This window comes from Triturus cristatus, chromosome 1_2, assembly GCF_964204655.1.
Source record: "Triturus cristatus chromosome 1_2, aTriCri1.1, whole genome shotgun sequence".
In the NCBI taxonomy this organism is placed as follows: Eukaryota; Metazoa; Chordata; class Amphibia; order Caudata; family Salamandridae; genus Triturus; species Triturus cristatus.
The window spans coordinates 1,025,644,730-1,025,672,440 of NC_140580.1; the positions used below are offsets into that span (position 1 = coordinate 1,025,644,730).

The 27,711-nt window shown below is 46.0% G+C and overlaps 1 protein-coding gene across 2 annotated transcripts in view; it reads right to left on the bottom strand.

Annotated features, from left to right (window-relative positions):
* ASTN2 (astrotactin 2) overlaps nucleotides 1-27,711 on the bottom strand; it is a 2,498,474-nt gene that overhangs the window by 473,788 nt on the left and 1,996,975 nt on the right. For both annotated transcript variants that reach the window (XM_085612137.1, XM_085612129.1), the window contains 2 exons: nucleotides 5,212-5,336; nucleotides 4,204-4,308 (listed from right to left, as the gene is read on the bottom strand). In XM_085612137.1, coding sequence (XP_085468263.1) covers nucleotides 4,204-4,308; nucleotides 5,212-5,336 — 230 coding nt within the window. The remainder of the gene's footprint in view (nucleotides 1-4,203; nucleotides 4,309-5,211; nucleotides 5,337-27,711) is intronic.

Here is a 27,711-nt window from a genome sequence, read left to right on the forward strand (position 1 = left end):
CATGCTCTCTTTGCACTGATTAAAGCGTGACGTTTAGGTGAGCGTTGTAGCAGGAAGGGAAATCGGGCTTTGAATGGGATGGGGGGTGGGGAGAGGTGCTCCTTTCATTCCACAGCGCGAGGTTCAGCGCTTTGAATGTGACCTCTGTCTCCAGGCCGAGAAGTCAAAGGATGCAATCTGCATACATTCACACCTGAATGCCGGTCACTTAGGGTGCTTCCAGAGATACCTTTGTTTTGTTAATGCAGCGCTCCTGCTCCAACAGCTACTGATGGCAGTGCGTCTTTGAATGTCTTTATTTTGTAAAAGCCTACTTGCAGGACCTGCTTATATCCTTGTTTAGAAACAGTAACCTGTTTGTACTTCGTGTCCAGAGCCGGCTTTAGGGCGGTGCGAGTGCCACCGCACCGGGTGCTGGCTTCCTGGGGGCGCTGTGTTTTAAAGTTTATTATGCTTTTGAAGCACCTGCTGCAGCGTTTCTTTACCCCCAGCAATTACCAGGCCTCACATAAATGTCAAGATAACTCGTGTGATTAATAATCTTCCTGGAGAGAGATCAGCATTTTGTATAGTTGAGGTTTTGACTTCGGTGAAGTTAGTGTAGAGGGTTAACATGCCTGCTGCAAAGAACCTGTACCAAGTAGATTACAGAGTGTGTATGATGTAAACAGATCAGCAGATTACTGCTTTCAAAAGAGATATCCTTTTGTTACTTGCAATTTATAACTTAAAGTCCGAATATAGAACAGTGAGCTATTAACTTTCATCCTAGAACTGCATACACACTGCAAAGTATACATTATTAGAGCATTGATTAATGTTGCAAAAAGGGATAATTTGGCTAGAAATCGATTCTTATTATTAAAGAAAACTCCCAACTATGCTGTTTCTTTTTCGACTCTGCGTTTGTGCTTCTCCACACAAAGCACTCTTAAACTATACTGCCTACCAGTATGGATGACATGTGACTCCCTACACTTTTAGTCCTTTGGCTTATGTAACATTTCCTATACACTGATTACACATGCATGATTGATTGTCTCTGTGTAATGTGTGTGTGATGCGAAGTGCTCGGACACCCTACACTGGTATGAGTGGCGCTATATAACTAATTCAATGCATCTGAGAGAGTGTGGTTATGGAGACTTGGTCACTGTTAAAGGGTACTAGTGAGAGAATCCGTGGTGGAGGTGGTCTTGGGGGGGCGCCAACAAACACTGTCGCACAGGGCGCCACCAGCACTAAAGCCGTGGTCACCAACTATAGCAAATGTTGAGACAAAGTCTGTTTAAATGGAATTAATGGTTACAGCCAATAAAAGACCTCTGATTTGTCGTCTGTAATGCTTCATCTCGGTCTGTGGAGGGAGCTGTCATTATAGTCCTTTTTCTATGTCCCTGGCAGCTGTCAAATAGTCCTACCTTTATGTCGATGGTTACTGCAAACCGTAGTCCTACTTCTATGTCTATGACCTGTCCCCGTTTTTTGTTTTGAGAATCTGGTCACCCTATGTTAAGTGCAGATCGCATCTTGCTGTGAGGCTTGTTATTGTTCACGGGCACTATTGGCTGGAGTCTTTACCCACAGATAACTTCTCTTTTGATTGAGTCAGTATCCTAGGATAGGGCCCTTCTGACACATCCAATGGCTGAATGGGAGCCCCGGTATCCACAAATATTACGGAAATAAAGGGTTTCAACAATGGAGTTACTACAAATCATATCTTGATGCTGACAATCTTATTTGTACAAATACATTGTAGGATGTGGGCTTCAGGTCTTTTTCTCGTACTAGCTTCTCGACGCTAGACACACTCTACAGATGGTCTCTGCTCTGTCTGCTCTGGTTTTGATTATCTTCAGAAGGAAGAGGTCCAGGAGAGACTCTGAAAACATCCCAGCTGCTCGAAATATTATCTGCTGGTGCATCACTCCCTGTTCAATATTTGCTTCTGTGGCCCCCCCTGTATCACACAGCTAGCCTCCGGTGACCCCCCTCTACATCAGCCCCATCCCCAACAAACCTATGGCAGTGGAATAGTTAGAAAGGATCTACTATTGAAGGTACCCTCGGGACATGCCTCAGTGCATCTCAATTCCACCTGCCCTCTAAAAGGTTACGGGCATTGTGGCAGCATAGCGACAAGCCAGTCCTGTACCTCTAAAATGTTTCTACAGCACATCATATGTCCATCTGTTCTCCATCACGCTTTCAGTCTCATGGTTGTCTTACAAACCATGTTCTATTATATTTCTCAGTTTAATTTACTGCATATAGTTACTAGCTTACTTCATATCTGGATGATGGCTTACAACCAGCAAATCTATTCTTGCTGGGATTTGTTTAACTTTTCCTATTGTAAGCCAACACCTAAAAGTCCCACCATGCGTCATACTCAGGTGGAATACACAGGACTGGCTATACATCATACTGATATCTCACTCAGTCTAGAGTTATGCATCTGACTATCTTATATCTAACTGCATTTAATTCATTCTGTCTTTGGTTTGGAATGTACATATATATATATACACTTTGAAACAACAGAAAAATTAAACCAAAACACTTCTACATATCACCCACCTGCAACCGAGTAACATCTTTTGTGTTCACCGACCCAAAGGTTCACTTGTAATATTGCAAGTATGGCTTTGAAATCCTAGCAGGCAAACAATTATTCATTTAAAAAGTCAGCAATGGCTTAAGTTGTTACACAATGGGCCCTGTCCCCTTGGCAAGAAGGATTTTTCCCCATAAAAAACATGAATAAAAGTAGCCCTATCTGGGCACCTCCCCTAGAAGGAATGTGTGTAATGTACGCGTATTTAGAAACAGAATAAGAAAAGGGCAAGGTTGGTCACCGTCTATTAAAAAATAAACTTGAGAACTATCCAAAATATGGCTCATCTTATTAAAATGGAAGATTTGCTCATTTGACCATCCTTTCACTGACTTGGAGAGAAAGAGAAACAAGGAGATAGGGCAATAGAAAGTAAAGAAGGGTCAGTGGCGACTTTCATAGAAGAGGAATAAACAATCCTGTTTCCAGCAGATGAAATGATGCCTTCGATGGACCACTACGAGGGATTAGAAAGGGAGTTACTGCTTTCTTAGTGAATTTGTTTACTCTTATAGGGCAGGGGTTCGGTGGCGACACAGAAATAATGCAAGTGATCTCCTCCATGAGGACTTCTTTCTTCGCATTCGTAGGGAGGAAGGCGAGAAGGAATATGGTTCTGTGCTAGCCATAGAATAAGGGAAGTTCTGAGGGTTGGACTAGCTGTGCTGCATCTCTACTGAAAGGATATTTTAATAGTACAGATTTTATTGAAGAACAAATGTAAGTGATTAGAGCAGAAAAATATCTGAAGGAAAGATAGCCATAGAGCACACAAAAGCATGAGAACAACTGAAAACTATGGCTTGGGTTGCTCACAGAATCAATACAGTGTTAATAGAAACACTTTTTGTATTTGTAGAAATGTATGTGGGTGGCATCACAATTGATGCACCAGAATTACCCATCCCCTTCTTCAGGTTCTTTCTGTTGTTTCAGTGGTGAACCAGGTGACACCAGGAGAGGAGTAGTGTTAATGTCTTAATCCCTTTCCTTGTTGATGTGGTTGTCCCCTTGGGTCTTTTCTTGTAGTCATTGGTCAGTTGCTAAGATTATCAGCATATGCTGTGTTGTTAACAAAGAATGTATCTCCCCATATTTACCTGACAATCTGATTATTGGCACATATTGATATAATACTAGGATTATCAGTAGGATCTTTTTCTGTGGATATTGAGCTGCTGATCAAATAATAGAGAATTCTTTTCTCTGGGGCTTTATCTACAGATATCAGGGGAGAGGATGTGGCCTTACGGCTACCGACTTTGGAGCTGGGGAACCAGGTTCGAGCCTCAGCGTCGGCTCAGCATTCTGTGATTCTGGGCAAATCCCTTAATCTCCCCATGCCTACCAAAAATGAATGCGTCCTTGAGTAACGTAACTGATGCTCATGTAAAAGCACTCCAATACCTTTGGGTCGAGTTTGCGTTATATAAATCTGCAAAAAAATATATCTATATGGCACCCTTGCTGGGATTATCAGTAGATATTGCCTTGTTGCTGGTGGTTTTACATATGATGTTCCCCTCCTTAGAGAGTGTCTTACTGCTGTATTCATACAGAGAATGAGTTTTCAATGCTCTTACCTGCTGACAATGTGATGGAGCTGAGCTTTACTTTGTAGAGGTTGCTCCGAACTCTCCATTTTTGCACCATAGGATAGCCCATGGCTTCATTGTACCTGACGTCACCTGCAAGAAATGCACAGAGAGACACCTGCCAATGAAAGCAAAACACTACAGACAAACAACAGTTCAGATATCTAGGAGGGGTTCTCGGCTGAGTGCCCAAGGTCGAGCTCTCTTCAATGATTTCAGTGGCAGAGTGAGCAGACATATTGCCGTGCATAAGGCATCAAAGTGGGTCTTTGCTGCGTTATGTTTTAGTCGTATTAGATCCTTCCACATCCACAACCTGTAGTGTGTGATTTTATCATATAAGGAGATTGTACAATGTCATTGCGTGTCTGAGATAACCTTGTACTACCAGTTCCACACTATTGATAGTGTGAATGCAGAATCTATCTAGACTGGATTATGGTTTGTATTTGAGGACCTCCTTCCCTTCATCGTGTTATACTACCCTGAAGTCTCAGTGTAGGATACGGCAGGATATACCTATCTACATGCATTGTATTGTATTTGCGGAAAGCATTCAGTAGTAATAACTTCTGCCAGGCTGTGTGTGGATGTGCACCGAAATGTAGTACTGAATGGAAATAGTGTCTGAACTCTTCTACAATGTCCACTGTCTCTCTTCTACTACACACACCAACCACTTCTCCATCCATCTGTTGCCTATGGACCGGAAGCCAGAGGATTCTTTCATGGCTGATGTGAGCATGTAGGGTAACCATGAGAAGAGGCAAGGATGGGCAGGAGTACCAGTAACTTACACAATATAGGTTGTACAGCTTTAAGTAAGCAATGTCAGACCCTGCATCCTTTCCTCAATGGTTATTAATCGGATACTGTTTCTGGACTGTGATAGTTGAATTAATATGAGAATAGATGTGTCCTGCCCTTCTCATCCCCTAACCCGGTGTTGATGAAAAGACAATGAAGGTAGGATTGCAGAACAGGAGTCTGTCTTACCTGTCAGCAGCTGCATGTCTGGCATGGGTTCAGAGAGGACACCGCGGCACTGCTCCTCCACTGGCAGGGGGATGACCATCAGACCATCTGCCAGCTGAGGGAAGTCCTTGATGAAGTTATTCTCCCTGAAAAAGAAGGATATCAGGAATGGTGATGCTCAGAGTAGACACCGTGACACTAAAGACATGCGAGAGTGTGGGACTGAACAATCTAAGTTCATATGGAGGCAGAAGGCCCTTTCATTTCAGGAATAGTATGTCTGCAGAATTTCCAAGCCTGCCTTGACTAGCCGGCATTTAATCCTTGTGACACTAATAAAATAAGTGCAATTGACTTGGGCAATAATACCAACATTATTTAAGCATACAGATCTCACTTTATGGAGTTTAATAAGACAAGCGATCAATATTGCTATTTCCAACATCATCACTATCACATTTGTTTGTATTATCGTAAACACTTTCTTTTACGTAACATAAGCAATACAAAATCGATATAATTTTTTTTTTTAAAAACCTTATAAAATGAAAGTGTTATCCAAGAATAATGGCATGTCAATACCAAGATAATACACAGAATATTACTATTCTACATGACATTTAGTCCATTGCGTTAGAACGTTTAATGTATTTTACTGGATTTTCGATAAATCTCCAGCGCCTGTAAATGCAGTAAAGGTATCAGTAGGAGCTGCATTATTTAAAGGTGCCTGTGACTCTTAGCAGCCTCTAACATAATAATATTTAGTAAGTAATAATTGATTAAAAGAAGAAAATCAATCCATGACTTCTTTTATATTTACACCTTCTGTGGAGTAACAGAAAAGGTTCACGAGTTGCATTACTACTCTATCCATGTTCTTTATCACTGTAATGAGAGCAAGCCCATCTCTGGGAAAAAGTGCCTCTAATGTACTCTTCAAACTGATCCCACATGGTACTTCACCTTACCCCAAGGACACCAAACATGACCTTCCATTTGGGAATTAACTTCCTTTCTGTCTTTTCCCTTAATGTACACTCTCTGTGGTGATCTAGATGATTCTACTGCATTGTCTTAAGTTCCCTCTCTTTTCAGTTTTTGCAACTATGAGTAGTATTTGCTCTGTCACGTGCAAACAAGAGATCATTTCTAACAGCCTTTTCTATCTTGATCACAGTCTCAAACCCTACTTGATACTCTATATATACATATGTTATGCTTCAGGCCTGTTCACACAGGCACACTCCTTTAGTCCTCTTTTAGGTATGTGTATATGTGATTCTTGTCAATCGCCCTCAAACCATCTCAAACAGGATTAAAGTAGGACAATTTGGGGAACATTCATGCACAGTTAGTTCAAATAGAAAGAACTGTGTCCTCTTTTCACTTTTAGTAAAATGGAGTTAGGAGTTTGGTTGCCGATTCACAAAGGCATGTAAGAGTATGTAAACAAATACTCCTGTAGTAATACTTTATTCAATTGATCAATCAATCAGGGGTTTATAAAGCGCGCTACTCACCCGTAAGGGTCTCAAGGCGCTGGGGAAAGGGGGAAGTGCAACCTCGGGTCAGTCGAAGAGCCAGGTCTTGAGGCTCTTCCTGAAGGTGTTCAGGGTGGGGGAGCATCTGATGTTGAATGGGAGCTCGTTACAGGTCTTTTCTGCGACATAGGAGAAGACTCTTCCACCAACTTGGTTCTGTGGATGCATGGGGTCTCTGCCAGGGCGAGATCGGCAGATCGGAGGTTCCTTTTGGGTACGTGGAAGAAGACTCTATCGTTGAGGTATTTGGGGCCGATATTGTGGAGGAATTTGTAGGTGTGGTTGAGTAGCTTGCAGGTTACTCTCTTCTCGATGGGGAGCCAGTGGAGGTCTCGTAGGTGCGGAGTCATGTGCTCGTTTCGTGGGGTTCCAAGGTCGAGTCTGGCCACAGTGTTCTGGATTTCATGAATGCTTTTGTGACTCGGTCCCTGTTAGACCTGCTAGCTTTAGGGTTGTATTCCCACAATTCTTTTTGCCGTACTCCTTTATTTTTGCTGATCTTATTTATGTTGGCCTTAGGGCTCTGTGTGCTTTACCACTGCTAGCCAGTGTGAAAGTGTGTGTGCCCACTCTCTAAAACATGGTTAAATTAGCTTATACCCCATTGACATATTTAATTCACTTGTAGGCTCCTAGTAAAGCGGTAGTGCCTGTACCCAAGGCCTGTGAATTAAATGCTTAAAGCACTTTTTGCACTACCCATTTTATTAGCCTTTTAAAACATGTCTTCATTGCAGCCCATGAGTGCAGCTGTTTCGTCCTGGCAAAATGAACCTTTTGCCAAGCCTAACCTGCTACACCTAGTCACATGACCCAGAATACAGGCTGCATGCATAATATGTTTGGGACAAAAAAAGTGCAAACTATCTAAAAGTGGCATTTGTGAATTGTGACTTAAAATCTGACTTTGTCATGAAAGAGATGACCTTGCGTGGGTTGGAAATCGTACTCTAGGTTTTGTGTCACTCTGCTTCCCGTGCATGGTGCAATTGTGATGCAAAACCTTTGATAAATCTGGCCAAAAGTTTTTCACACTAGTCTTTTGTGCTCCCAGACAAGCTGGGACAGAACAGGCAAGCTGGAAATTCCAAACACCTCAGCCTGTGTAAACTTCCATAACTTTCTTCTACTTTAAAGCTGACGGCAGGTATAAATATTGGACCCTCAGACTCAACTCTTCAGTACCACTTTAGATATGTTGAAGACTCAGAAGGACTGCTACTCTGCTGCCCTGCTGCCTGAGTGAGAACGACTGAACCTGAACAGGACCACCAGAGTGACTGTAAGGCCTAGATGACTGGCCTCCTGATCAGAGCCTCAGGGACAGAACATGCTCCAACCACATTGCACTTGGACTCTGTCTGCTGTGATTCGTGCCCCCCACGCGGTGCCAACCTAGGCTGGACCCTTGGAAGTGAGCCTGAAGGTGCTTTGCCAGTCCAACTGTGGTCTTTTGTGCAGAACTGACGCAGCATGATGCATATCCTCGCAGCTTTGCATCGGAACCACCAATGGGTGATGCATCTCTGCCCCCGGGGCAGAGATCTTCCTGTGGTCACGTATAGGGAATACAAAAAAGTTTATTTAACTTTGAAATAATTTAGTAAAATATTTTGATATTAACTATTAATGTAAAATTAGTTTAGACTTGATTAAACCTATAATAATAGGTTATAATACTATTATGTTAAAAGTGTAAAATAATTGTAATATATTTTATTACATTAAAGATTTATTAAAACAATTACCCCATCAGTAAAAGTAAGTATTTTTCGTGATCTAATTCCTGTGCCTGCTGCTTAAAGTAACTAAAGTTTAATTATGTGATTCAATTCTTGAAGCTTCTAGAACCTTCCATTAATGACTATAAATATGTTTGTTGCATCTACTCTGAGAGCCCATCTGCTTGGCGGCTACATGTACCTGACATTATTGGGATGACAGATTTCTAATTCATACATTTTGTTGACTCAACCTAAACACAGAACGCTGGCGTTTTCTTTGACAGTTGCATTAAGGTAGTTCATGTGTTTTAATTCTTAGGTCAATACATTAGCAAAGCAGTGCCTCTCTTTTGAAATACCCTGAGTGCAAGACTTTCCGAGATTCGTTTTTAGGAAAGCATCAGGAAATACTTTTTATTTGAACATGGGAATTTCCATAGGATTGGCCCAGAATTATTACCAATCACTGGCTAGTGTGGTGTACAAGACAATCTGCCCAACACCACTTTTTTTTATACAACCAAGATTAAGAAGAACAGAAGAGGAATAGACTGTTTCTGTCTACCTGTAAGACACTTAGGTCTGAGCCCGCTCTAGAACTGATGGGTATAATGGAGAGCTATTCTCCTGTACTCTCATGGGAAAACAAAGTTGAAGAAGGGCACCTTGCAGGAAGCACCAGTAGACTGCTCGGCACTGGGAGCTCTGCTGCATGAAATTAGTGGTTGACCCTGTCTTCCACTACTGAAAACCCCCATCAGCTGTTTGGTACCTTTAACACTGACCATGACTGAGTTATCCATCATCTGAAGAAATTGTTTCTTGGCTGTAGAAGCAATATGGGGTAGAGAGCTCTGTCTCAACCTTGATGCTGTGTTGAAAGTCTTCCACCACACCCCCGGGAATGTACCAGCTTCAAAGGCACATCCCTCTCAATCAGTCAAGATTTGTAAAACGCGGCAAATCACCCGCGAGGATCTCCAGGTGCTGGAGTTGCTTGTTACTTCGTGGTGCTCTGTTCATTCGAACAACCAGGTCTTAAGTTCTTTCCTGAATTGATGGAGCGAAGAGGCGGTCCTAAGGTACAGGGGAAGGTTGTTCCAGGCTTTGGTTGCCTAGTGTGAGAAGGAGTCTGACTCTTTCCTCCGGCCTCTTTGAGACAAAAAACTTTGCTGAAACCTTTTTCTTGTTTCTTTCTGGTGCAAGAGTGGCCTCTGGTGACTGCTTTTGCTAGTGCACTCAGAAGAACATTAACTTTTGTAGCCCCCTTATGCCCACATATGTTTTTGCCGTTTTTGTTTTGAAAAAATTATATATTCTAATTATCTTTTCTAATTTTAGCCACATGGTCTTCTTTTAATCATTAAATGTATATTAATTTTGCTGAATTGATCCACAAATTTCAGGGGATTGGTTTCTTGACTGTAATGTTGTTTTCATACTTATTAAATAGTCTATCCCATGTTTTGCATTTTTCTGGGAAATGCCTGCTGCTTTGTGCCACTACTACCAGGGTTTATGCTCAAGGTTTCCTATTGAACTGTGTTTACCTGACAAGGAATCGAGTTACTTACCTTTGTGGTTCTTCCCCTCAGCTGTTATTCCAGAATATCACAACCAAGGCAGTGGAAGCCTTAAGATTAAATATTTAGTGCTGTTGATGTTAAAAGATGGACTGACCATGATCTTGTTGCTTGAAAACAGGCTAAGTGAGAAAAGACATGTTTTGAAATGATCCGGGTAGAAGGGGCTTGAAGGTGGAATGATTACAATATCAGGGCTGCACATGGGGATCAGTGGCCAACAACATAACTGAATACATCAGAAACCTTGACTCTGCTTTGAGTACAGTCTGCCAACGTGGCCAGAGGGAATGGCATTCTTTCATCCTGCACAAGCCTTAATGATTATCGTTCTGTACAAGTGGCAATAGCCCTCTGCCATCTTGTGCTGTTAGAATGCAAAGTCTTCTATTTTATGAGGGCAGCAAAGTATGCCAACCTGTACCAGAAAACATCCTTGCTTGCCCTTCTGACAGTCAACCAATCGGTGTCTGTCATTCTGTATCAGCATGCATTAATGCTTGACGCGCTCAGCCTGTACTTCTGCAACTGCACCAATCAGACCATGATATTCCATAGTTGTATAATTCTATGGCTGTCATTCTGTTCTGCTGGTAATCTGTGCTTGTCATCCTGTGACCGTATCTCTCTTATTAGAGCATGCCATGTGTTGCCGCTAGAGATTGGACTGACTGGCTGCTATCCATCTTATACTGACCTTGTACTCCCACAAATGTATTTGCTGGATTTCTCTGCATTATGATCTGAACATTGTATACACCCTGTTATTCTTCAAATTTTTCATTATCTTCTACTCCTACTTATGTGTTTTTGCTTTGACTATTTCATACTTGCATACGTGTTATCCCTGTAAAGCGCTCCGATACCCTAACGGGTCACGTTCGTGCTCTATAAAACACGAAATAAATAAATAAATAAAAATTAGCCTGCCGTCCTCTGAAGGGATCAATAAATAAACAGCATTCTCCGACTGCATCAATGCTAGAATGCTATTTAATAATGGCATTCTATAACTTTACCAATTATCGACTGCGTCAAAGAATGCCAGGCTGTGTCTGCATCAATAACAGAATACCGCTCTCTAATGACATCAATTAGCAAATAGCAATCTGTGAAGGTATCAGTTAAGCAATGGAGAATGTCCTTCTGTAAATGTTTCGAACAAAGGATGACATCCAGTGATTGGACCAAAGAATGCTGTCCTTTTAGAAATGCATGCCAGCATCAATCACTGTTTATCATCCTGTGACTGTATCCATCACCATATGCCAGTCCAAGTCAGTATAAATTACTCGGTGGGTTCAATTTACAAAAGTAAGTCATATATCTGCACAGCGAGGTTACACCCAAACCTTGGTGCAGATTTACAACTGTAGGGAATTCACAACGTTTTCGAGTTGTTGTGTGCCCAGAAAACGTTTGTGAATTACCTATTTTGACTTTGCGAAGACACTTCAGCGTGGACATTTGTACCTATAATGCATGTTTATTTGGACAAATCCAACTAGGCTTGTGTAGTAGAACGTGACCCCTTTCTCAAAATGTTTTCCCTGAATGGAAAATATTTTCCCTATGAGGAATCTCTTGCCCTACATCCCCACCAATTTTAAGAGTGTTCTCTTCCCTTTCACCCACTCTTCACATGAATAAATCTCAAAACACTTTGGCAGGGGGTCAGCTGAAAGTTTATCAATACCAACACATCTTTGAACTTGAGGGTGCTACTAGGTTTTCAGCGCATCCTTGCACGGGAACACCAAAGTGCAGATTTACAAGCCCCTTGCACCACTTTTGTGTCACTTTTAACATGGGAAACATGACGGAAAAGTGGTGCAAGGGGCTTGTAAATCTGCCCCCTAGTACCCACCAGGCACAATATTACACCATTGTACGGAAATATTGCGCAAGAGAAAATGTGAATGCGAATATGTAGCACGTGTAAATTGAGCCCTTTGCACGTGCAAATTTAACTTACACTACAGGAGAATTACTCCCCTTTTCTGAATCTGAACGTGCCATCTCTGCCAGTATAATTTACTGTCTTTCATTCATTCCCTTAATGACCGCTTACCTGTCTGCAAAGTTGGGTATGTACATGCACACACATTCTGCATGCTTGTAGCAGTCAGCAGATGATTGTACCATTCACCACTCCCAGAATACTGCCTGGAATCCTTGAGGCGCTGATCCCTCCGGTCTGTGGCTTCTCTGTAGGGCTCTAGCTTCCATAAGGCAAGGTATGGGAGCAGCTTTAAAGGGCCAGATTGTGATGGCGCCAAATCGCCAGAAAAGTGTTTTTATAGTGTATGAGAAGTGCTCCAGCAGGAAAACTACAATTTCACCTGCTGGCAGTCTAACAATTGTCATTACGTTTCTGAACCTGTATGTCATGAAACAGAAGAACCTGCTGAGTTCACTAGTAGGGACTCCACTCTGAATATGCCAGCTGTAGGAATTAAAGTTCCCTACGTCTTGTTCCAGCTACTCCATTCTGCCATCTTGTATTTTTTCCTCAATCGCCCTTTATATTTTTGTGATGTGTTTTGGTGGTCTTAACATACGGGAATCATCAAGGCACCAGCTCTTGAGATCCTCTGCAGAGCGCTGAGCTGCTGAAAGTTAAAGAACAACCTCACTCCAAAAAGATATCATCAGCGATGTCATGAGTGATGTCACTGACCATGTCATGAGTGATTTAATATGGGAGGTCATAAGCAGTGCATTTCAGGGGCATACATTATAGTTAGCTCAGGTAACCAGAACTACTGAATTTCACTGGTTTTGTATGAGTGTGAGCCTAACTTTAACGTCCCTGTAACCTTTGCTTTTTTCTGTGATTTTCTAAGGTATTTTGAATTCTATTTCCTAACTCTAACATCCTTGTAACATTTGCTTTTTTTCTGTCCATTTCTAAGGTTTTTAAAAATGTTGTTTCCCAACTATAATGTCCCTGTAACCTTTTGTTTTTTAAGTGGGTTTCTAAGTTTTTTTTGGCATTTTATTTCCGAACTATAACTACAAACTTTTGACTGTAAGTGTGTGAGTGAGTGTATGAGTGTCTAAGTAGGTTTGTGAGTGGGTCTGTGAGAGTCTCTGAGTGGGTCTGTGAGTGGTTGTGTGAGTGCCTGTGTGGGTCTATAACTGGGTCTGTAAGTGGCTCTATGGGTCTGTGAGTGGCTGTGTGGATATGCGAGTGGGTGTGTGAGTGCCTGTGTATCTGCGAGCTTGTATGTGAGTGACACTATGGATTTGGGGCATTACTTAAGACATTTAAAAGGGAGAACCATGGACTCTGCTCTCAGCAGCAGATGACAAGCAAGAACCCCCTCATCACAATTGCTTCATGAGATATTGAGATTGAAAAAAGCAAGGATGCAAACACCTTCATCACGGATTACATGTAACTTTTCACGGTGGAAATGCGAAAAATTATAGGTTTTCGGAACTCCGCGAGCTCTGCGTAACGCGGCGTGCGGAAAACTCCCCAAACTTCGCGAGCGGAGCGGAGTTCACTGCCCAGGCTTAATCTAGACCCCTTCTCCAAAATCGGCGGGAATCCACTTCGGGGAGCCTTTTAGTAAGCAGTCCATCCTCCTGGAAAAATGGCAGGAAGACATAGCATACTGCTAATGTATATGAGGCGGGACCAAACGGGTGGGATTTCTAGGCAAGTTTACATACTTCCAATTTTTCTACGTTTAAAACACGAGCTCTGGTCTCAGCAGAAGATGACAAGAAAGAACCCCCTCCCCAGGTCGATTTTGACCCCAGGGACCTCATCCCCTGGGACACGGCCTTTAAAAATATATAATCAAAAGGGGAGGGGTGCCGCGTGGCCCCCCTACCCGAGGCAATTTCAGCCACAGGGACACCATCCTCTAGGGCCTGGCCTTTTTGCAAAGGGGCGTGGTTGGCAGGCCGATTTTAGCCCCAAGGACCACATCCTCAGGGGCCCGGCCAATTGTCTGGGCACCCCTAGGGCACCCAGTCTGCATTGGGGCCAAGGGGGAGTTTGAAGGTCTCCATGGTCCCTGCTGACTCCCCGCCTCCTGCGGGAGCCAGCATTGCTTTCACACACAGGGAGCTGCTTAACAGGCAGCCCCCTGTGTGTGAAAGAAATGTGTCAGTTACCCTGCTCACTTGACAGCAGGCAGGGAACCAGATGAATGCTCTGCTTCCAGCAAGCACAAGCATTTTCACTACTCTCACGTGCTGAAAGCGGAGTGTTGGCTGTGGCTTGGTGGAAGCAGTTAAAGCTCCTGCCAAGCCAAGGCAGACAGCTAAGTCACGGGGGTGGGCACCCCGGGACATAGCAGGAGCTGGCCCTGGGGGATGGTGGTTCCCAGGGCTATGCATGGCTTCATGAGGGTGGCTGTGCACCCCCCCTCCTTTGATGTAGTAGGGCCTTCACCAGGGAGGTGACGGTCCCCAGGGATGAGAATGGCCCGGGAGGGGCGGCGCACAGTCCCCCTCCCATTTTAATAACACAATTTAGCCCCAGGGATGTGGCGGTCCCCCGGGGCCTGGGGGGGGGGGTCAGTGAGGCCCCCCAAAACAAACAAAAATACCCTGGGGAGGTGGTAGTCTCTGGGACACAGGGAGTCTGCGAGGCACCCCCTTTTTGTTTACAATAAGCCGTGGGGATGTGGCTGTCCCTGGGGCACTAAGAGAGTGGCCCTGTGCCCCCTTCTTAAATTTTATTTAAGCCTGCATGCCCCCGAGACCAGGCCCACCTGGGGACTTAATAGTAGGGAAGCCTGGGAGTCCACGCTTCTTTTTTTTCCAGCAGGAGCTGAGGCTCCAGGGCGGCTTCTGTCAAAAAATATTTGTAAAAAACGTTTTTGCCCTTGCGGGGACTCTCAAGAGGCCTAGGGGGTCAGGGTATTCCTATCTTGCCCCAATTTATTTTGGGACTCAGCTGCAGCCGAGTCCCAAGATGGCTTCCAATACTGCCTGGTTGGAAGTGTTGGCAGCCAATCAGATTTGAGCACAGGGACTGTTGGATGCTCCTCAGAGGATCCGTGTCCCTATATATACAAATTTGGATTTTCCTTAATATTTCCAAAACTACTGAATGGAATTACGCCAATTTACAAAAAGGTCAGTTTCTGGACCAAAAGCTACCTTTCTACCAAATTTTGGGTAATTCCGTTCAGCAGTTCGGACTCGTGTCTAAAATCTCTATGGGACTTAACATGGGGAAAAACCCAATTCGGCTGCCCCCCCCCCTTTTTCTTGGCCCCCAAACTTGTTTTGAAAATTTGTAAGGTTTCGCTAAACTTATTGGAATATGAAAAAAAAAGCACACACACACACACCCACCCCCCTGCTGGGCTGTGCAGAGATTCAGTAACCGGTCAGCCCTTGTGCACCAGGATCCTGAGTTCATGACTGCGGACTATGAGTTAACCCATCCAAGCCAAACCCACCCAGCATCATGAAGAGGGTATCACCCTGAAGCTGGGACTAACGATCTCTTGGGGGGGCCAGACTCATTGGTTTCTAAAACCTTAAGGGGCTTATTTACAAGCCCCTTGCACCGCCGGTATGTCACTTTTTCCCATGTTAAAAGTGACGCACCCGGGGTGTCAGGGGCTTATAAATAAGCCCCCAGGTATCGATATCCAACTTAGTTGAACAGCCAGGTGCTCCAATAACGCAACCACTTTGAATTTTTCCACCCGTGAACAGTGGTTTAAAAACTGCAGACAACACAACATTTAAATCTTGAGAAATCCATTCCAGTACCTTCTTGCAAACCCCTGACTCCAACTAAAAGGTACTAGTAGTCTCTAGCATCCATTGGAAATGTTTGATCATTCCCAGAGATAACATTAGAAGACTGGATATAGCAGAAATTGTTCCTTGGTAAGCAGTGGTTAATTTGTAAAAAAAAATACGTGCCGGGGCTCTTGTCAGGAGGCGGCTTTCACCAGCCCATTTCTCCTGTTATTGCCACCTAAAACAGAGCCAACTACGAACCATGGAAGTGGGGAGAGGATGTGGCATAATGGCCAGAGCTGCCAACTTCGGAGCTTGGGATCCAGGCTCGAGTCTCAGTGTCGGCGGCTCAACATCCTGTGATTCAGGGCAAATCACTTAATATAAATTCATAAATGAATGTGCACTTATCTGGTGCTTATGAACCACACCGGTGTTGATGATTAAATGCCGGTGCTAGCTTAAATTAAGCACTGTTGGTAAGAATTTTTTAGGTCTCCCTCCAGTGAAAAAGAACGCAAAATTGCTTAATGTAATATTTTAAGTAATGCATAATTTGGTAATTTTGCTAATTTCACAAGTGTAATTTAAATATTGCTGAGGGCTACTTTCAGGCCGCACTGACTAACCTTCATTTGGATAAACCTACAAATTGGTTTAGTTTGCCAGATTCCTCGACAATAGAGGGAACACTTTCCACAGTGAAATGAGAAAGCATGGTGGGCCCCATATATGTGCTATAAATAAAAAAGAATGTGTCCATGCCACTTAAATCTACATCAAAACATTATAAATCAGGTGCAAACCAGTGTTATAATTGAATGCATGAATTAAGCATGAATGTCTTATTTCTGAAATAATAAGACAGAGGCGCACTTGGTAATTTTTGGCGCGCAGTCACTGGTGGAGGTGCTGCGCTGCAGTAATGAGTTCCCTTGGGAGGGAAATAAGTGTGTGTGTGTGTGTGTGTGTGTGAGTGAGAGAGAGAGCGGGAAAGACAGACAGACCAAAGGGGGAGGGGTCCCCCTCATTTAGGCCGAGCACTGGAGTCTATCAGGACAAAAATACACAGGGTGGAATTTCAATAGACTGGACAAACAAGAGCAGTAGAAAAGACAGGCAGTGGAAAATGACACCGCTGTCTCTTCTGCTGTTGCGCCCCACCCCCACTGAGTGCCCCTCCGCCCTCCTCCCCCAGTAGCTCCCTGTGCACAGGGCCTAGATGAGGAGGATGGCCTCACACACAGTAACCTCATTAGTCTGGGGTTCTTGGAGGTCAGTGGCTGCAGCTTTCACACTGTGACCGTCCTAACCTCTCCTTCAGGCAGGTGGACTCAGGGCAGCGGTAATGTAGTCATCAGATGAGGGGGAGGCTTTGTAGTGTGAGGTGGTGGCTGGGAGGTGGGCAGACAGCTCAGTACTGAGCTTCAAATAATTGAAAGAGAGAACTTTTTTCATTTCCCTTGAAGTCTCTGGTTCCACCTGCCCGATAAGGGGATCAGTGTGTACCTGGCTTTGGTTAGTTAAGAGGCGGCGAGAACCCCGCCTGAAGGCAGGAGCTCTCACTGATACAACTGTGGGGGATATTCACAAGGATCTATCGCCGAGTTAACGGCACTTTATCGCAGCCAAAGTTGCGATGAACTTATCGCCCCAATCACAAGCTGGTGTTAACAGCTCACAGCACCAGTGTACCCGCCGAAAGCAGCCGCAAAAAACATCGCCACAGATGACCCCCGCAACTATCGCTAATGAGATGCAGAGTAGAAGTACCCGTGCAAAAAGCCGCGACAACACCACTCCGCAACATTCACAACAACCAGCCAGAACTGCGATAAGAACACAAAACAGGCGATAAGGCGCGTTAGCAGCAGAAAAATAACACCTGCACTGACCTGGTGCAAAGGCGGAACACAGCCTGCACCACAAAAGGGAGCCCAGCCCACCGCAAATCGGAAGGGCAACAGATGCCATGGAGCCACTGGTCATGCGGCCTGGACAGCCAAGAGGGCCCCAACACCCACCCCCCGGACCACCACAGAGGCTGCGCAGACGAAGACAGCGGACCCCCAGGAAACGCATCAGCCTCACAGACCCAACACCTGACAATGTCATAGCCCACTACAGGCACAAAAGGACAACCATCGTACGCATCCTGACCAACATCACCCAACAGGCGATGGCACCAATACAGCGGACAACCAACATCCCTCCCCACACAAAGCTGCTGGCTGTGCTGCCTGAGCTGCACCTGTTGGCCCCTGGCACCCCCCAACCAACACCCGCCAGAGTCGGATGAGTCTCACAGCCAGCCACATCCCAGTCCCTCACACCTGTCCAGGACATCACCATCAGCCTGGTACCCCAGTCCCTATATGTTCAACACAATGCGCAGGATCCACTGGAACCAAGCAAGGACTGTACGCCATAGCTTAATGCAGGCATGTGTTGGGGGCAAGCCACAGCACACATGTCCTACCTGTGCCCCCTGGTGGCACAGCACACAATCACCCCAACAGAAAGCACAGTTCTCACATCAATATGCAGGCAACATCCGAACACGGTGGAACCTCCACCAATGTCGCCTCCAAATACCCAGCCAGTGTGCATGATTCCCTCGTCCTCCGACAGTCCATCAGCAACCAGCGTTCCCAAGATGGCACCAAGGGCACAGCCCCTTGGCAAAATCCAAATGAACACCCCACTCACCTTAACTCCTCAACCATGCAACTCACAACTCTGGCAATGCACACGTCACAAAACCACAACCATCATGCAAAACAAAATGCCCACACACCAGACACAATAGAACAACTCACAATGGTAACCTGGGCAAGCTGTGAACATAAGCCATCAACGGCATGCCACCTCAGCCACACAATAGCCCAATGTGGGGAGAAGTGGCAACCAGGCATGTGTGAAGGATGCAGGAGAACCATGATTGGGAAAGTACACAGTGCCAAGAGTGGCAGAGATGTGCTGGACAGACCGCAGTATGCAGAACACACCCATATCCGTTGCGACATATACCTCTGGCGTATGGAGTGTAGGGGACAGTGGACGCAACCATGTCACCCCAGGCAGTGGGGGAGTTCGCGGAAATGTTGCCAGTTACATCCCCCCGTAAGCGTGAGAGGAGTGGAATGGTCCAGCATACTCCAGGCCAGCGTAGGGGTGTGAATAAAAAGCAAGTAGCCCTGGGCGTGGTCCTCTTCCAGAAAACCCAACGTCTCTGCCAGGGTGGCGCCTCTCACCACGCCATGAGGCTGACGCCGTCCACGTGAGCGGAGTTGCCTGCGATCCTGTGCACGTGCTGTACCCCGGCCCGCTGGAGCCTGAACCCGTCAGGCCCACCCCTGCGCAGCCAGGCCACACTGATCACCTTCCGACACCAGCGTGTGTCAAGGAGGGCCCACCATGGGCCTGCGCAAACTCCAAGCCCGAGGCCCGCAACCTTGGCAGGCTCCTCAGACCATCACGGCCTCCACGACACAGGCCCGATTTAGTCCTTTCTCGTTGACGTACTCTACTGCCGCCTTCAGCCTACACCACGGTCAAGTAGGTCACACATTCGGAATTGAGTCTTGATTACACCATGGCAGTGAACATTATTTAAGGCAGAGTTCATGTCACTATACTCCCTTCGATGTAGTGCCACCAAGTCTGTGCATAGCATTACAACCACACGTGTCTGTGGGTCTACGCGGACTACTGCCATCGGCCTACGCTGCACACGAGTAGGGCACAGAATTGGAACTGAACATCGATTATTCAAAGGCAGAATACATATCACACGCAAGGAGAGGCGTAAGAGGATGACGCGTTGCAGTCCAGAGTGAATAGGAACATCGTTACGGAGGTGATCGTACACTACCGACAACTGCCCTGGTGTCACCAACTCTGTGCATCGCGAGCCAACGGCAGGTGGGTGTGGTCCGGGGCCACTAACTCTGTGCTGGTCAAGTCTGGGGCCCCTTCTTCTGGGATATGGGATTGCCTCTGAGGCGATGGCCTTAGGCTCATTACCTCCATGTGTCTGTGGCCCTGCACTGTCCGCTGCCTCCCACCTCAACTGCGGTCCACCAGGGCTCACACAGCAAATCGAGTCCTGACCAGCCCGGACGTCACATCACCGCAGGAGGCACACGTCACCACCACCAGGACCACCTCGAACCGCCATCTGCCAGAGTCGAAACGGTGGTCCTGACAGACTTACGGAGTTGCTCACACCTGTCGTGGATGCCAACATCAGACTGATACCCTGCTAGGCACTCCAGGTGCTACTGACTCAGTGCACTGCAAGCCATAGTCAGTTACTGATTGAGTTTTGTGTTGTGGAGAGGTTGCGCAGCGATGTCACCTCAAGCAGTGTGGGAGAACTGGGACGTTGATGAGAAAGATGATGCAGGTGTAACACACCCCACTGCATCTGCATCAGGAATATCTCGAAGGGACACAATCCGAGACTTTTTCTTCACATGGGAACGCTCAACTGTAGTGCCCCAACCTCAGTAGACTGTAACTCACGGACACTTCTGTTTGCTCATTGACTGCCCTCTGGACTTGCTCAGGCTACCTCCATGATGCTCCGCAGTTGTCCCTGTGATGCTGGTGTTGTCTGTTTACGTATTCATTGTGTTAACTGTCGTATTTGTTGCCAGCACCAACAACTCCCTGAGGGCTGGCTTGCACCCACCCCACACACATCCAGCACAGGCGTTAATGTACATGTGGCCCTGCCAACAAAGGGACCTGGCGCACGTGCCCGTAGCCAGTTCAACATAATATCTGCGCATGTCCCTGTGGTCTTGGTGTAGGCATGAGGGCCCAGGGCCCTACGACATTACATTGTGCTGTGTACAGCGGATGCAGGCATGTCACCGCAGACATCTGGTTTGAGCTTGGACATGTAGCTTTGTCGTCACCCACTCAATTCGTAAGGGGAGTGGCCTGGGCCATCGTACGCAGGGCCAACGTGGGTGTGTGACTGATATGTGTGGGCCCCTGGGCATGGTTGTGTACTGGGAATGTGAATCTGCATGTGTCTCTATGGCAGTGTGGGTCTCCTTTGTGGGGTGTAGGTGGTCCTTGAAGGGTAATAGGCACCAACGTATGTGATCTAGTTCGCCTTCCATGGGTTCGGAGCCCACCCACATCTGTTTGGCCACCTCCTTTTAGCGTGCTGACACATGGCATTGGGGTGCCATGTGTGGGTGGGTGAAGTGTTGTGAGCCAGCTGTGCTTGTGGGTGCTTCCTGCTGTGTGGTCTGTTGCAGGCTCTGTGTTCTCCTCTAAGTAGCTTGGCTGCCCGGGTCCTGGTGGAGGGTTCCATGGGATGTCCATGGGCTGTTGTAGGGCGTCGGTGTCGAAGGTGTGGTGGTCCTCTCCGGCATCACAGATGTGTTGTCTTCTGTGCTCTGCTGGAGGTGTTGTGTGCCCCTCTGCAATGTGAAGGGGAGATGCATGTTGACATTGTGTTGACATGTATGTTGGCGCATTGTTCTGGGTTACATGCAGACTGTATGACAATGTACATTGTGACTGGGAGGTGCTGAATACTGCTGCAGGACAGTGTACATTTGGACTACATGACGGATGTGAGGTCATACACATACATTTCCATTTCACAGTTTCCTGCTCTGTCAGATGTAGTAGGCATGTTTCTGTGCATGTGCGGAGCCAGTTGTGTCCTCTGTTCTGCAGTGTCAGCTTTGCACATTGTACCATGTTGTCGTCAATGTGGGTGTGCTGTTCTTGCTATGTGTGTGAACTGCAGTGTGCCAAGGGGATGAGGGACATGATCCAGGGTAATTGTGGGTGTGCAGTGTGCTACACCTCGTTGTGCATGCGTGTCATTGTGCCCATCTCCCCCCGTCCCCCCAGTCCCTGGTCGTTACTCACCCTGTTGATGTTGTGTCAGGTCCTCTCGAGCTGTGTCCGTACTCCCTACTCCTTGCACCGTCTCCACACTGATGACTGTGGCCTCGGTTTCCTCCAGCTCCTCCTGTGGCGCAGGACTAACACTTCCTGTCACCGTTGCAGCCTTCCTGTTGGCAGCGGGTTTGTGCCTGGTTTAGGTTGTGACATCTTGCCAGCGCCTCTTGGCCTCCTTGATTGGCCTCCTCGGCACTCCGACTGCATTCCAGGTGATCTACTTGTGGGTCAGTTGCTGGTAGTGTTCTGTCACCTCCGTGACGCTGATCTGGTTTTGCTGCGGACTGTACCCCGTCTTCCTCTCCCTCTTCTCCTCGGCCGTCCCCGTTGTTCCTTGCTGGTGGTCTGTGGGGGTTGTGTGGTTCGCGTTGGCCTCTGCGCTCGGTCAGGGTGCATCCATGTTGCTATGTGCTTGGGCTTGTTTCCGGTGTGTTGTTTCTGTGGTTTTTAGGGTGCATTTTCCCGCCAGACGTGTGGGATTTGCAAGCCTGTGGCTGGTTTTCACTACTTTTTGTACCGCGATTGGCCTCATCACATGATTTTTTGCGTTTGCCTTTCGCATTTGTGCGGTGTGGCGTTGATTTTTGTGCGGCCATTTGACGCGTTATCTGGTGACTATCGCATGCTACCGCCGCGTTGTGAATACTTGGTTAGCACGGTGTAATTTTCCCGCGATAGGTTGCGATGTTGAAAGTTGCGTTAAGCTACTCTTGCGGTAGTTATCAGTCATTCTTGTGAATATACCCCTTTGTGTAGAAACAAATGGAGGACTCACACATAACACAGTGACCCTCACAGTTCAATTATCATTAATAGAACTGAGTCCGTCTAACAACGGAGGTCACAGTTATAAAACTGAGAGCATCTATAATTTCAGCTCTCACTTACAAAAATTATTGTATTAAAATAATAAGGTCTCTTTGATACAACTGTGTGCCTCTAACAATGGAGGTCTCACTGTTAAAACTGAGTATATATAACACCAAGACTTCACTGATAGCACATAAGACCTCACTGATAACACCTAACACCTCACTGAGTATATATAACACCTAAGATCTCACTAATAGAACTGAGTGCGCCAACACTTAAACTCTCATTAGTACAACAGAATGTATCTAATAGTGAATTTCGCACTCATAAAACTGAGTGCCCCTAAAACAAACTCTCATTGATACAAGTATGCCTAATAATGGCAGTCTCACTGATACAAATGAGGACCTCGGACATTTTAACTTTCACATAAAAGTTAGTGCACTGATACAGAAAAATGCATGTAAAATTAGTACATGGACTTATAAAAATCTGTCCATCTAACACTTGTGCTCTCACAATGCTATGTTATGCAGTTTACCTGCCCCATGACTATTGCCTCCACGAGGCATCTATAAATAATAGTTGAAAATGTTTCAATTCTGAAATTGAAAGGCTGAATTAAACATTACTAAAGCCTGTGGAAGGAGTAGTGGCCTTCAGAGTGTCTCAATCTTTCCCAATTATTTTCCCTCAATGTTAGACATGTACGCTCTTTTTTACTCTCCACATCTTGTCCATCTGCATATTTAACAACTCATCTCTTTCCTCTTTAGCACCCCCTTTTCACTGTCTCTTGAATGTACTTCCTCGCTTCACCTTCACTTCACCCCACCCCTCCCAGCATATACAATGCGCCCACTCACTGGCAAGCACTGCATTTTCTTTGACTTTCGTCATGTATGTATTTTAACAACTGTGTACCTCCTTCATACATGTTTTGGACTGCCATTTTGGGGCCAGTGGGCTCTCGGGGACATGGTGGCCAATTGTTGCCCGTGGGCAGTTATATTTACAACCAAGAGGGGCTAATCAATCAATCAATTAATCAGGGATTTTTAAAGCACGCTACTCACCCGTGAGGGTCCCAAGTCGCTGGGTGGGGGGGGGGGGGTGAAGCTCCGGATCAGTCGAAAATCCAGGTCTTGAAGCTTTTCCTGAAGGTGTGCAGAGTGAGGGAGTGTCTAATGTTGAGTGGGAGCTTTTTCCAGGCCTTTGCTGTGACGTAGGAGAAGGCTCTTTTACCAGCGCTGGTTCTGCGGATGCGTGGGGTCTCTGCCTGGGTGAGGTCGGCGGAGCGGAGGTTCCTTTTGGGTATGTGGAAGGAGACTCTTTCGTTGAGGTATTTGGGTCTGATGTTGTGGAGGGATTTGTAGGCGTGGGTGAGTAGCTTGAAGGATACTCTCTTCTCGATGGGGAGCCAGTGGAGGTCTCGTAGGTGCTGGGACATGTGCTCATGTCGTGGGGTTCCAAGGACGAGTCTGGCTGCGGTGTTCTGGAAGGTATGGAGCTTGTGTAGCAGGGATTTATTTGTTGATTCTGGCATAGAGGATGGTACTGTAGTCCAGTCTGTTGTTATGAGTGCATGGGTAACGGTCTTTCTGCTTTCGGGGGGGATCCACTTGAAGGTCTTGCGAAGGATGTGGAGTGAGTTGAAGCAGGTGGAGGCGACGGCGTTGATCTAGCGGGTCATGGTGACGGGGGAGTCTAGAATGATGCTGAGGATTCGGGTGTGTTCTATCAGAGTGGGTGGGTTTCCGAAGGCGGAGGGCCACCAGGTGTTGTCCCAGGCGGTGGGGGAGGGTCCAAGGACAAGGACCTCTGTCTTCTCTGAGTTGAGCTTTAGACAACTGTTGCTCATCCAGGCCACAATGTCTTTCATTCCTTCCTGGAAGCTGAGACTGGTGTCTTCAGGGTTCTTCGTGAGGGACAGGGTGAGCTGGGTGTCGTAGGCGTAGGATACTATGTTGAGCCCATGCTGTCTGACGATGGGGGCCATGTAGATGTTGAAGAGCGTGGGGCTGAGCGAGGATCCTTGGGGTACTCCACAGTTAATCTCTGTGGGTTGGGAGAGGAAGGGTGGGAGTCTGATCCTTTGGGTTCTGCTGGTGAGAAAGGAGCGGATCCAGTCGAGATCAGTTCCCCGTATGCCGGTGTTGTGGAGTCTGGCGGGGAGAGTGCGGTGGGAGACGGTGTCGAAGGCTGCAGAGAGGTCTAGTAGGATAAGGGCCGCCGAGTGTCCCAGGTCGAGTACATACGGATGTCATCAGTGGCGGTGAGGAGGGTGGTCTCGGTGCTCTGGTTTATTCGGAAGTCGGACTGGGAAGAGTAGAGGATGTGTTCTCTTCGATGAAGGCGGTCAGCTGGGCGTTGATGAATCTCTCAGTGACTTCGGCTGCGAAGGGAAGGTATGATGTGCACCACGGCAGGTGTTACTGTGGGTACTTTAGTGCCTTATTGCTACTGAAATGTGCATAATGTGTGCTGTTAGAAACAGTCTCTGCCAGTAGTGACTGAGTTGTGCAAATGATTTGGTACACTGTTGCTAATTAGGATGTTTGCCTGATATGTTTCTGCTAAATGTACCTTTACCAGTAGTTACTGGTTGTTTTTCACTACCTGTGAATTGTGAGGTTCTGACAGCGGCCCGGTTGGCCCTGTAAGTGTGTATAATCCCTGTAAAGTAATACCTAGTGCCAGGTGGCACAGTATATATATGTGATTATGTTCTAATGTGTTTTATGAGTAATACAAAGGCTATTTTTGATATAACCTTGTGTGGAGTTTTTTTTGTGGTGAGCCTAGTGTGTAGCTGCTGTGTGAGTGTGTTGTGCAAACGCTTTACATTGCCTCTCAGATAAGCCTCACTGCTCGTGAGAAGCTACCATGGGGTGAGCAGGGGTTATCTTCAGCGTGTAACTCCCTTGCCCTGACTAGAGTGGTGGAGCATGCCCTAGCCAACTCCCATTTCTAACAACTTCCATTTGGGGTGTTTGGGACAGTTGGGGTGAACTGGAGGGTGACGGGAGACTTGGAGCCACGGTGTCTGCAGAGTGTTACCTATTGACCTGAATGGTATCAATGGCACCACATTAGCGTGTTGGGTGCGTATGTGTGTGAACGTGCCCATACGGTTCGGGCTGGTAACTGTTGCATTGCGCAGCAGTGCAAAGTGGGTGTTAGTGTGTGGGAATGCCCCTCTGTGAACCGCCTGCCTTTCATGACACTGGTCGGTGGTGCTGGTATATACATGGTTCTCATGCCAAAAGCACTTTACCTCTCAACATTGAGTTTACCCGCATGGCCTCATCCCACGGTGCTGCTAAAAGTGTTATAATTCTCTGTATGTACATATTACTGATATCGTTGTAGTCCAGGGTGCACCCTATAGCCATGTGGAATTGCATTATTAGGATTGTGAGGGTAGGCGGGAGCTGACAGCGTATCGCACTGCATAAGGGTGCTGTGCATATTATCGAGATCTGATCAACACAAATTGGGCCTAGTAGTGCTAGTAATATTGCCAAGTGGGATTTATGCCCAAGATGACATGATATTCATGTTGCATTGTTTAATGTGTGTGTTGAATATAAACAACATTTCTGGACATCCAGTGTGAAGTTTCTCTTTTGTGTCATGCGGGACCTTTATTGTGTGCTTGCGGTGCCTCCTGCCCAGCAGAGACATGCCTTCGGCCAACCAGACAGTGCCAGTTCCAACAGGGACCATATGTTGTATCACTACTTTATCCCCGATAATGAGATGCAGAACTTGGAAAGGTATAGTAATGCCACACCTACTAAATACTGTAGCCCATGGTATCTGTATTACTAGGGTGGGGGATCTGTTGTGTTTTTGACGGAAATAACAGATTGCTAATAATGAGATGGTAAGATGGCAACCGGGTTTACAAAGATCCCATTCTAAGAGGGTGGCGTTTCACATAAACGTTACATTAACACTTCCCACTGTGTTGACACAGTAAGATACAAAGTGATTAAAACTTTCCTGTTGGTCCTGGATTGTAAAGACATTGTTTGATCCCCATCTGTATTCAGTGGCTCCTTGGTGGCATTAGTTTCTTTAGGGGCTTAATTGTTTTCTAAACTCTCTATGGTCTTTGAGTCATTTTGATTTTGGGAATCTCCGTTTTAGTATTTGGAACTGATTTATTTTGACCTTTCTTTGTGGGCTGTCAGAGGTCTGTCCTCACAATGAGCCATTTAGATTCTTAAAGTCTTGCCTCTAACAGCACTGTCTGGCTAGCTGTGGCACACCTTAACAGGTTAACCTACGTTATGACTATTATCTTCATCCCCATTTTAGGTGCCTCTTAGGAATCAGTAATCACTAAATTTTGCATTCCTCTAGCTGACTGTTTCCACTCAGAAGTATGATTGGAATTCTGAAAAAGCAATGGCAAAGCCCATAGGTCTGGATTTAATTTGAGAGTGACACAAACATGAGGAATCAGGCAAGAGGTGACAGAGACGGCTATAGTTGTGAATTAGTCCCTCTAGCAAATCAATCCAAGCATTCAAGTGAACGTGGGAATATACACTCAAACAGCCAATGGCATTAGGTGAGAGATAAATGACCCACTAAGCTGGCAAAAAGTGATTGACAAAGTTCCAAGCCAAAGTCTGAAAGAGGCTGATCGAAGAAAGGGAATGGTTGACAGGGGTGGACTCAAATATCCAAAACTGCATTGTCAAAACCTAGATGTAAAAAAAGACTCCCTTCCTAAGAAATATTTGAGAAGAGAGTTCTGGTGATGATGGAAATGTAGACACACCTAAACATACAACTGCAGATTAAGCTACATATAAGGCCTGTAACACTTTAAAACTGAATAGAGGTTCAACCATTGCCCCCGCCAACCCCCCCCCCCCCCCCCCCCCTCCGATAAACGTGTCCTCCGCAGGTACCTTTCATTTAGATAAACCTTAGCAGAAATAAATATCCTATCTGTTTCTCAATTACATCATAACATTAGCAATATGACAGAATCTATTCAAACCATCTCAGAGATCATTTGCAAGAAAACACATTAAAAGTTCTTATAAACTCATAAACCAAATCTTTTTATACCCAGAGGAGGGGAATCATCCTGATAAAGGCCGAGAGTAAATTGCATTGCCTTCTGGGTACAGAGACAACTTGGCATATTTCCATACAAGTTTCATCAGAAAAAACTTTTAA